The sequence below is a fragment of the Plectropomus leopardus genome, chromosome 4 (genome assembly GCF_026936395.1).
Source record: "Plectropomus leopardus strain MGB_pleo_1.0 chromosome 4, ASM2693639v1, whole genome shotgun sequence".
Taxonomy (NCBI): Eukaryota; Metazoa; Chordata; class Actinopteri; order Perciformes; family Serranidae; genus Plectropomus; species Plectropomus leopardus.
In genome coordinates, this window is record NC_142179.1 from 36,119,569 (window position 1) to 36,131,290 (window position 11,722).

Consider the following 11,722-nt stretch of genomic DNA (forward strand, 5'->3'; position numbering starts at 1 on the left):
GAAATGATTTTTGAGCACATACTATACTATAACGTTTTTGATGATTTTCAAGTAACAGAGTATTTGATGATTTCAAAGTGATAAACTATACTGTGATGTGCTTGCTGATTTTTGAGGGGCATACTGTAGTGTGACGTTTTGTGAATGACATGGAAACATACAGGACATAACAAAGAGACAAATAATCGAATACAAGTGTCCCCCCCCGCCCCTTCTCCTTCTTTGTCATTATTGTAATTTAATTGTTTTTTACGACATTTGTTGCACATCTGTCCATCCTGGGAAAGGGATCCCTTCTCAGTCGCTCTTCCTGAGGTTTCTTCCTTTTTTTTAACCCCTTTATTGGGGTTCTTTTTTGGGAGTTATTCCTTGGGCAATGTGAGGGTCTAAGGGCAGAGGGATGTTGTACACTGTAAAGCCCTCTGAGGCAAACTGTGTTTTGTAAAAAATGGGCTTTATAAATAAAATTGACACTTGATTGACTTGAAGTAAACATTAAAATAGACTGCATGGAATACATGGAAAAAGGCAAGTGGGGGAATAATAATGACAATAGACAGATCGTTTGTGTGTGTGTGTGTGTGTGTGTGTGTGTGAGTGTCTGTGGGTAGAAGGATTATTTGTACATCTGGTAGAGCGGGTGCCCACCGTACAAAGGCTAAGCCCCTTGCCCCAGCAGCTGCAAGTTCAATTCCAAACTTGGCCCTTTGCTGCACATCATCCCCTCTCTCTCCCCCTTTCGCTCTGTAATTGTCCTGTCAATTAAAGGTGAAAAGCTAAAAAAAGGAAATAAAAATAAACCATTGTCCAAACCAAAGTCCTTCTGCAAGTCATTTATTGTTGTAAATACTGTTACAAACATTCTGGCTCTGGTACAGGAATGTAGCTCCAATAGCTAGAACATCACAGAAAAAAAGCTAGCAAATAAATAAACATTGCTGCTGCTTTTACAGAAATGGTATTTTTCTTTTTTTTTCTCTTTAGACACATTGAGAGTTAACGTTTCAGTTACATTCAATATGAGTGCACTTATAAATACTTGTTAGCCAAACCCTGCTGCCTGCTACCAGCTCCAAGCGCTTGCTCCTCGATTAGCTTCATCGTGTCACACCAGCCTATGATCCCTGACCGACCACAGGGGAAACATCACACACACCTTAAATTAAATTGTGCTCTAGCTGTATATATATACAAGTGTCATTTCACACAATCAGTGTCCTACATTCCACTCAAATGAAAACATTGCTCTCTATTGACAGAAGCTTTCCCTAAAGGGCGACCCAAACACACAAAACCATTAGAAGTATATACCTTTACATAGTTTTCTATATATTTCATCTATATGTGAATTTTATATATCCAGCTGGTTTTTGTTTGAACATGGAGTACATTGGTTGTAATCACACACCACACACACACACACCACACACACACATACACACACACACACACACACACACACACACGAAGTAAGAACAGTACAGCGTAATCACGTGGCTTCAGAGAAGCCATATGGTCAAAGTCCAAAAATGGCTGCCGTTGCCGCTATTCCTCCTCAGTGTCAGTTTTAACATCATAAAAAGTACAGCAGTAGTAAGGCCAAGATGAGATTCATCGATGAGGTCAGACACATGAAATAAGTAGTGGGTTTTGAAGTTGGGGCATACAGTGGGATACGTTTTACGCTTTAGCCTTAAAAAAGAAAAAGAGAGTTCTCTTCCCATCGTTCTACAGGGAGCTGAAAACTTTAAATCAAAGAAAGTTTGGGTGGCAGGTACAATCCCAGATATGCAGAGGAGGTGCTGTTGGGTTCAAATGCTTTAGTACGTTGGAGAAGAAGAGGCTCCAGACATTCCCAAAACATCCAGAGACAGTCAAAATTTAGAATTTAAAAGGTTCGTAAATAACGGTGCGTTCACAACAAACGCGATGCAAACGTTTCGCACAACAAAGTCAATACATACAAAGTCTATGTGTAAAGACACAAAAATAGATGGCAATTCATTCGGTCAACATAATGGATATGTTGGACGTAATCAGTGAGCAAAGCCATCGTGTAACCTTGTAAATACGCCTGTGACTTGTGTGAGACATTTTGTTCTTCTCATTTCTTCTTAGCAAAGCGTGAAGTGGCAATGTGCTGCCGTGACAGTAAAATAACCAATTAAGAATGTTATCGTTTTTGTGCACCTTGCCTCAGTGCACCGAGTCTCCCAGCTATCGGTTGTGCGTCACTGCAAACCGAGTTAGCCATTAGCTAGCTCAACCGTAATATAGCATTGAGGGTGAATTCTCGTAAATTTCAAAAAGCTCCAAAAACACTGCAACAGCTGTATACATACAAGTAACACAGCATGAAAATTTGCATCGCATTTGGCGTGAGCACGGCATGATTTCTTAAATAACTTTTAATCTTAATCATGACAACAACACATCCGCTGTTGACTTGACTGCCATTTTGCATGGAAGTCAGAGAGAAAACGTTACAGATGTGCACACTGTAAATCTTTATGTAAAGTCAATCCCTATACATTATTTTCACTGGGAAGGACATGCATCCACCGTCTGTAACAGCTGCATCAATAAAAACTGGAGAACTTTAAAGGGAAATAACGGACTGATATCTGAGCAGAGCTGATGTCTGGTCCAAAACACATGCTCTGATGACGTGCTACACTGTTAAAGGACAGTTGTACATTTACAGATTATGGGATTAGCTCTGTTGAACAGAAATAAGCTACTTAAAATCAGCAATCTGAGACTTAAGTAAAATACGAGTTAAGAATTTGTTTTGCATCTTACAAATAAAATAACTGGTTCACTGAGTCAACATGAAATGAAATTTATGGATTTTTCTTTATTTTACAAGCTACATCCTTATTGAATTCAACCAATCAGCTTGCCTGAGTTGGCTGGGAGACAATGATACGTGACTGCAATAACCTCTAAGCCACAAATTTCAATATTAAAATTTTATAAAGTGTCAATTTAAATCTATTATTATTTTCAATCTACTGTATTTAAGTGTAGCATCTTACCCAGAATGCACAGCTGGCCCATAGACTGTATTTACAGTATTTTTAAAGGTCCAGTGTGTAGGATTTAGGGGCACATATTGGTAGAAATTGAATTCATATTCATAATTATGTTTTCATCAGTTTATCACTTGAAACTCATTGTGTTTTTTTTTAGAATTAGCCGTCTGAGTCTTCCATGTTGTTCTACAGTAGCTCAGAACAGAGAAATCAAATACTGGTTCTGGTTAGGGACATTTGTGTTATTAAGTTTTTGTATTGGCTACTGTAGTTCTCCTACATGCTTGGCACATAGAAGAAGTTTCAGTCTGTTGCAATCTGTAACCTCACAATTGAATGCTACTTCATGTTACACACCAGACTTAATCTTTAAGGTTCATGACTGACCTGGTACATAAAACCTTAACATCTTCACAGTTTTGACAGGTTTTATATCTTAACAGAAGAAACCTGCAAATATTGTTGGTTTTCAGTTCATGTTAGTCTCGTGCCACTTTCACTATTTAAAGTACCTTCAATTCAAAAGAGCAGATAATCAAGAATATCCACAGCATTTGGTGAAGTCCATGCCGGTGTTTTCACATGTTTTAGCCCATTACTCTCTACACGCCCATCCACCTTTTTCCACTGTTTTTAGTTCTCAGAAGTGACCACTGATTTCATGACTGTAGTAAAATCAGCCTGTCAAGAAAGGAAACCTTGGAATGATACTCGCTGGGGTTAATTATACAACCAAGTTTAACCCTTTGAAACCTGAGCAAAATGACTTGATTTCTTTGAAAAACACAGAAAGAGGATGACAAGGAACTCTACAAGAAATGGCCCAGAACGTAGTAAGAAATTTGTAAAAAATCTTACAAGAAAATTACTTGAAAGTAAGTGGGGAAAAAAAGATAAATGTTTTAAAAAAAATATTTCAAGAAAGTGCCTGGAAAATTTGACTTTTTAATCTTATTTCCTGTAACAAAATTTTAAATACAGAGAATTAGAAATAAAGTTTTCTAGACTTTTTTCCCTTGTTTTTGATGATACATAATAACCCCTCCCCCAGCTAGTTTTCTGATCATTTTTCTTTTCACCCCCTTTTTCTTCATATTATGGGACATTTTTTATTAATCAGACCATCAATTTCTAAGGTTTCAGTGCATGTGTAAGGCATCTGACTGCAGCAAAAGAAAAGCGATGTCAGTCCTGGTGTTAAAGTGTTCCATTTTTTACAATCAGATTTTTAAAAAAAAAAAATGAAAAAGATTACATTTTGGGAAAGTGGCCAGCAGAAATGCAAGGACTATACATTCTGTAGTAAATGAGCTAAAACATGAAACACCGGAAGGCTACAGTCTCGTTGTCATCGTATATTCAGCCTTATTAACCAAAACTATTAAAACAAACAAACAAAAAAAAAAAACAAAAAAGAATAAGCTACTGTGCAGAATTACTCTGTGCATAAATACTAAATAAAAATTTCAAATTACCCTGAAACATAAAAATAAGTAATCTGACATGAAGAATGTTTCAAGTTTGACAACAAAATAAACATAAAAAGACATTGCACTTTTATAAGAAACAAACCTGTGAGTGGTGTGCATTGCAGAAACAAAAAAGTGACTATTTGTTGGACACCATATGGAGACCTGTGGCCGGTGGCCTTGGAAAACACAGTCAGCAGCACGTACTCCCTCTGACTGACTACACCTCGGTTACCTCAGAGTACAACATAGATTGATTCTCAGTTGAAAGTACTCTGCTGAGTTACTGCGTTCACATTCATAACTCTAAAAAGTCTAATAATCCTGATTATATGTCTAACGTTTAAAATGTCAAAATGTTAAATGCCCCTCCTGCCCTCTTTCTTCTCATCTATAATAACTAAATTATTATCATTTATCCCATTTATAAGAACATTAGAAATTTCCCAAAATGTCACATTAAACTCTTAAAGTTCAACAACTGTCCCTCACAAATTTGGTTATTAAACGATGCTACATGTCAAAAGGAGTGTGGAGGATGTCTTTGGTGGTCACTGTAAATGTCGCTCTGGCAATTTACGCAATTAATGGGAAATTCATTAACAGAATAATTCCACTGTGACTGTAATGGTTTGATAACTAATGATGAAGAATGGATCTGGGTTCAACTGTTGTTTGTTAGTTACTGTAAATTCTAAAATAGAGTCTGCAGACATTTACCTTCAGTCAGTCAAGCCTCTCCTTTAAAGAGGTACACATTAGAGACAGGACTTTATTCATTATGTCCCCGGTTTTACAATTATGCTGATTCATATTTTGGTGAGGATCCATATTGTTTAACCTGCGCCTCTCTTAACCCTTTGAATACCTGGACCAACATCACTTTTCTAGCGCTGGTTATTTAAACCTTTGAACTCTAAATTGATCTGTCACTCTAATTGTTTTTACTCCCACTTCCTGGTTGTACTTTGCTTTAACGCTACTGTCGGTTACACTCAACACCTCCTGAGGCAAAGTTTGAAATTGATAGCCTCTGATGTAAGCTTTTAATGTGAAATGTGCAGGAAGTGCTTGATTTTTATTGACACTCACTACATTCACATGATGTTAGAAAAAGCTTAATATTTGTGGTAGTTTTGAAATACATGTTAATATGGTAGTCGGACTGAAATCTTCGAATTTCGACTTTCGAAAAAGTCGAATTTTTTGAAGTAGATAATGCGGTTTGGGGTCGATTTACTCGGTTTCGTGTATATATATATATATATATATATATATATATATATATATATATATATATATATATACATAAAAGCAGCCTGGGGTTATTTAGACTCACATTCCATCCCTGCGTCTGGTGCAAACACCTTGACAGGGACACGGAGGGTCATCAGGTTTAGAGTAACAGGGTCACCTGTGAGACAGATATACGAAGAAGAGTTTGTGGTATAAGAGGGGTTACTTTACCCTTGGAAAACAGGGCAAAAAAAAAAAGAACCAAACAAACAAAAAAACATGGGAAGAAGAAAATAAGCAGAAAAAGAAGAGTAAAAAACAAAAACACTTACATAATTAATTAAATTAAAAATTATAGTAATTATAAATATAGTTTTCAGACCATTTCTCAGGATTTTTTTTTAAATATCCGTCCTCTTTTGTGTCCACTTATTTTGTGGTAAATTTCTTGTGATTGTTTACCAATTTTTAAAAATTTATCTATTTATTTATTTTTAAATTTGTGTTATATTTTTCTACCAAGTTGCCTTTTTCTCCATGTTTTTTTTTTTAAGTGTAAATGTAAGTAAATGAAACTAGCAGCACAAGAAAGCTGATGTTGATCCCAGTTTGAAAGGGGTAATGGCTGTTCTAACGTGCTGACTGGAGCTACAGCTGGTGCTATGTACAGAGGAGACACATATCAAACTAACAGGACTGAAACAGAACGACTGTAACACGTGACTACAGCAGAGTTAGAAATGAGGAGCTGCAGCGTCAACTATTGTACAATACAGCAAACATGTGGAATGTGACAAGGGGGAGTGTGTGTACTCACACAGTCATTTGTCAGCAAGATTTACATACTCCCTCTGCGGGGAGCTCTGTGTTGTGCAAAGAACACCATTGTACAGTGATTGGAGTGGATTGCAGTGGAAGTAGGGAGAGTGAAAGTAAGCTTGGTCCCATGAAATGCAGCTACAGCATGAAAAATGCACATAAAACAGACGGAAATATAACAAGACACAGGCAGTGATCTGCCAGTGAAATAGCAGCATGGCAGAAAATACAGTCAGGGTGTGAAGGTCAGGGCTGGATGTGCAGATTGCCCTCAAGTCTACAATCAGGGTTCAGTTCCTGTTCGTTAAAAATAAGGTTTCTAGTGTGTGAAAAGTTCTCCCTTTTCTATCTGACAATGAGCACAACTATCAACAGTCGGTCTTAGTTGCCTAAACTGAACAGATACACTTGATTGAATGATCTGCTGCCGAAATTCAAAGTGTGAAATGTGTCGAGTTTCAGAGTGTCAACAGTGAAACAGGAAGAACATTTTTTTAGGATTCTGGAGCACTACTAGTTGCTGAAAATGTTCCAGGTGTAAACATATTTTCACCAGTTGCACATGTACTCACTATCGCCCATCAGGAGTGAATAGAAGGGGGGCAGGAGAAGCAGCGCTGGGCCAGGTAGAGGGGGTCGGCTCGGGGGATGACGGATGATTGCAGGAAGTTTAAAGGGTGTATGAGGTCAGGGCTTCGTCTGGTTAGATGTAAACAGGCTGCTCCTGGGCGGTCAGCAGGCGGTACATGGCTGCAGGCATTGTCTTCATGTGGATCTGACACAGTCACAGACACAAAGCATTCAAATCATTAGTCGTAAAGTAGAATCCACTAATGCTACCTGCAGGGGGGAGGGAGCATCAGATGGCATGTTTCAATGTGTTTAAGGATATTTCATTTATTTATCATGTAAAGACAAACACCTTATATTGTCAGTGATATAAGTCAGTTGGTAAACTTGTATTTGGACCCATTTCAGGGTCAACCATAGACCTTTTCATCAACTCCCTGACAGCAGGCCTGCCACCTGCAGGCTCAAACTATCATTCGGAGTGTCTAAAACCATGATGGAAATGACCTCTACAGAGATAGATCTGTTTGTTAAGGAGTGGAATCCTTTTTGCTTAAACACATACAGCCCACAAATTGCTATGACTAATTCTACCAGCCTCTGTTTAAATGAACAGTAATTCTAGCATGTACAGAACCAAGATATTTGCACATCTAAAGCCTCATTCCCACTGCAAAAATCCCCCGCTAATACCCGCTAACATCTGTCTTTTTATTGCAATGGGAATGTGTACACCCAGGTCAAAGGACTCACACACGTACGCACACACACACACACACACACACACACACACACACACACACACACACACACACACACACACACACACACACACACACACACACACCAGCTGAGGCAGACTTGCTCTCCAGCGGTGAGTTCAGTGGTGGTGGGAATGTAGCAAATCACTCATATTCAGCAGGTTTACCTGTTTAAAAAACCTGTGTGCACAGGCTAATTTTGGGTGAATTAAGGATTTACTTCAGCCAAACCAGAGTTGGTAATTGTTGGTACAATGGAGAGATCAATCAAGATGGCTTGTGTGAGTTTTGTTTTGTTTCTGTCGACTTTGAATGAAGTGTGTTTTGCAATGATGAAATTGCTGTTTATTTGAATGGAGTCTGGTGGGTTTGGTGATGGTGATTTCTGGGCTTGTTCTGGTCAAACAAAAAGGGTCTTAACCTTCAACAAAAAGGTTTCTCTCTGTAAAGATCCTTTCCACAATGTTGTTAGACACTTAAAATAACAATCTGAATGTTTTTCCTGAGTCGCTGTGAGGGTCCAAGGACAGAGAGATTTCATATGCTGTACAGCCCTCTGAGGCAAATTGTAATTTGTGACAATAGGCATAATAAATAAAATTGAATTGAACTGAACTGAATTGAATTGAACTGAACTGAATTAAACTAAACTGAGCTGAACATACCAGTGGCAAAAATAAGCACTTTAAGTGGATGTGTATTGGTGGTGCCAACATGGCCCAAATGGTCATCGTAGCCTGTTTTATCTGCAGCTGTCTCACTTAATACTGGACCAAATTACAAAATTGTTGTCCCCATTGGATACAATAATATGGGAAAACAGAGTCCATGTTGAAAATTATCCTTTATCCTAGCCAACTGGGTCAATTTTATTGTGTACATTGTGTGAACATGCGTGAAATATGCTCATTCAAATAAAGTGGCTAAGTTAAAACACACATTTTGAACTTCTGAACTTCTGATCTGGGACTCTAAACTGGGGGGGTCAGGAGGGTGTTGAGCTGCTTACACTGGGTGCACTGGCATGCACCACTGGGTGTCATGTGGCTGATGTTGCTGTTTATAACCAAGCAAACAGCACAGTTAAAAGTCCTTGCTGCAAAGCATATTAAAAGACATTTGATGCTGTTTCTTCTGCTCAGCAACTGACTGGCTGATAATAAGGCCACACATTTTGAGTGAAAGGTGAAAAGTGAAAGACTACTTTAGTGGTTCCTATTTAGTCATGCCAGATTTCAAGGTTCAGGTTCACACATTATGAATGACCACATATTTGACTGTATTTCACAAAATGTAAACATGTTGTCTTAGAACACAAAGAAATAAAACATATCGCAAGAATAAACAGAAACAGCACTTTATTTTCAAGTAGAGTTAATTTCAGGAACAGAGCTTTAATTTTAAAGTGTGGTTTTTACAAACCTGGCATGTTCACAAGTCCATTGAGAATGGACCCACGACTCACTTTTGGACCACAACTCACCAGTTGGAAACCACTGGTTTAGATCACAGTGTTTATAATGTCCAGTATGATGTCTTACCTCTCCTACAGCGTTGGACAGGATGTGGACAATCTTTTCATGGGGGGTGGCCACCACGCTCTGGCTGTTGATCTCGATGATGCGGTGACCCACTCTGACCCCGCCCCGTTCAGCAATGCCCCCGCGCATAAGGCTACAGATCTGTTGATGAAACAGATCACCTCATTTAGACGACAAATCAAATTTCACTCATCAGAACTGAAAGAATTATTTGACATACAGAGCAGAATCACAGTGCTACCCACAATTCCATTCTGGACGCTGAAGCCCAGCTGGTAGCGGAGGTCTGGCCGTCTGATGAGTACAGTGGTCACTGGCGGACATCTCACAATGTTTAACTTGATCCCAGACTGGTTCTTCAGACCCTACAAGAAGAAAAAACATACAGTATCAGTGAAGATGAAAAGGTTTACATGATTACTCAGACAGATAATAAGATGTTCATATTGTTCCCTCACTGGCTTCTAACCTGCAAACACAGCCTCTTTAATGCAAGTATAAAAGCAATCCCTCTCATAATCAGAATTTTCATCCCACTTACAAGTAGTTATCAAGCCACACGATTGAGGTCTCATGAGAAGGTTCAATCATGCTTCCATCAGCATCCAAGCACTCCTAGTTTTCTTCAATTAACATTTATTCAATATTTCCATTCAGCATTTGATGCATCAAACCAATTGCACATTATTGGCAGAGGTGGCTGCTGCTGCAATTACATGTACATGGGGTGCCCGATCTACCAGGTGAGTTACAGGGCACCCCTGCCACATATCTTTGAACTACACCTAACTTTACACCTGTTTTAGCTTTTTCAAACTAACTGCGTGTCTTTTTTTGAACTGAATGTTGACCTTCATCTTAATGCTGGAGGTGAGTGGATAAGTGGTTAAGATGCATACCATGTACAGGTAGCTGCAATGGTTCGACTCATCTGTTGTTGCAAATTCTGCTCTTATCTTGCCATGCATTTCCAGTCTGTATCTCTACTATGTTTATCAAATAAGGGCAAATGACCAAAACACTTATAGCTAAACTAAATGAGGGACTTAAAAAAAAGAAAAAAAGAAGAATGCTCACATTTTTATGTTTGTTTTTTATTGCACATTATGACTTATGTTAAGAAAGAGCCCTATAAATAAAGTTTAATTGTAGCCAGAGGTACGTAATCACCATAAACTCAGTGTATGTACGGAGAGAGAGAGAACTATAGCAGCTGTGCACCTCTGTAATCAGTATACTCACAATGTTAATTATTACAAACATAACAGCATACACATACCTTGATGATGCTCTGGCAGGTGGACAGTGGCAGTCCCACCAGACTGGTCCCATTTATGGACATGATCTGGTCTCCTATGTTCAGTCTGCCAGACCTCTCAGCCGGCCCAGCATGCATCATGTTGGCAATGATGACAGTGGGCAGGATGGAGCCCCACCCACTCTCCACGATGACTACGCCCAGAATCTCCCCCTTGGCTTTCTCTATGAACACCTGAAGTAATACAAAAACATTCAATGATGAAGTTTTCATGGTTATTTTTTTGTATAGCAGCATGCATTTGTGTTAATGGGGCAGTGGTTAAGAAATGTTAATTGACATTTTGGGCGGTGTACGAATTTTACTTAAAGAACAAATTAAGGTTTAGACACTGGGACAAAGATGTTTAAATGGTACACAACCACAGCTTACGTCTTTGCAGTTCTCAGACTTGGAGAAGTGGATGAGGTCATCATTGTACATGTCCTGTGTGTTGAGCAGATCACTGTACTCCTTCTGGCTCAGGTCTTCAGGGTTAATGCCATTGGCCCTTAAGAATTCCTGGTAGGCCACACTGAAGGCCTGCCCGATGGACTGGGCGATCAGCTGGGCCTGGAGGACAGGACAGGTAAAGGGGAGAAATGACAGACTTATGGTTTGCTCACAACAAACGTGATACGAGCGTTTTGTGAGGCCAGTTTTCATAGAAAGTCAATGCAAAGATGCAAACAGATGCAAATCAGGTTGAGCACACAATAGCGATATCAGTGTTAAGATCTAGCTGAGATTCTCCCGATGTTACTGAGATCCAGAAATGAAAGACAAACTCTGTCTGTGGACACACGGAGCTAAACTCAGCATCAGTACCATACAGAAAAAGAACAAATAAGGGCCCAGACGGCTCAGAGTTCGGTGAGCAAAGCTATAAAGTTACATGAAATCCCAGGGTGCTGTGTCAAGCAGGTAGGTATACAGAAGAAAAAGTATGCAGACACATCCAATCCAAACTTGGAACAGGTGCTGAACCAAACAT

The 11,722-nt window shown here is 39.0% G+C and overlaps 1 protein-coding gene across 2 annotated transcripts in view; it reads right to left on the reverse strand.

The window, feature by feature from the left end:
* Positions 1-818: 818 nt before the first annotated feature.
* apba1a (amyloid beta precursor protein binding family A member 1a) overlaps positions 819-11,722 on the reverse strand; it is a 60,944-nt gene continuing 50,040 nt past the window's right edge. For both annotated transcript variants that reach the window (XM_042487487.2, XM_088077203.1), the window contains exons 10-14: positions 11,122-11,301; positions 10,711-10,923; positions 9,677-9,796; positions 9,432-9,572; positions 819-7,334 (exon numbers count right to left, since the gene is read on the reverse strand). In XM_042487487.2, coding sequence (XP_042343421.1) covers positions 7,263-7,334; positions 9,432-9,572; positions 9,677-9,796; positions 10,711-10,923; positions 11,122-11,301 — 726 coding nt within the window. In that variant the 3' untranslated portion in view covers positions 819-7,262. The remainder of the gene's footprint in view (positions 7,335-9,431; positions 9,573-9,676; positions 9,797-10,710; positions 10,924-11,121; positions 11,302-11,722) is intronic.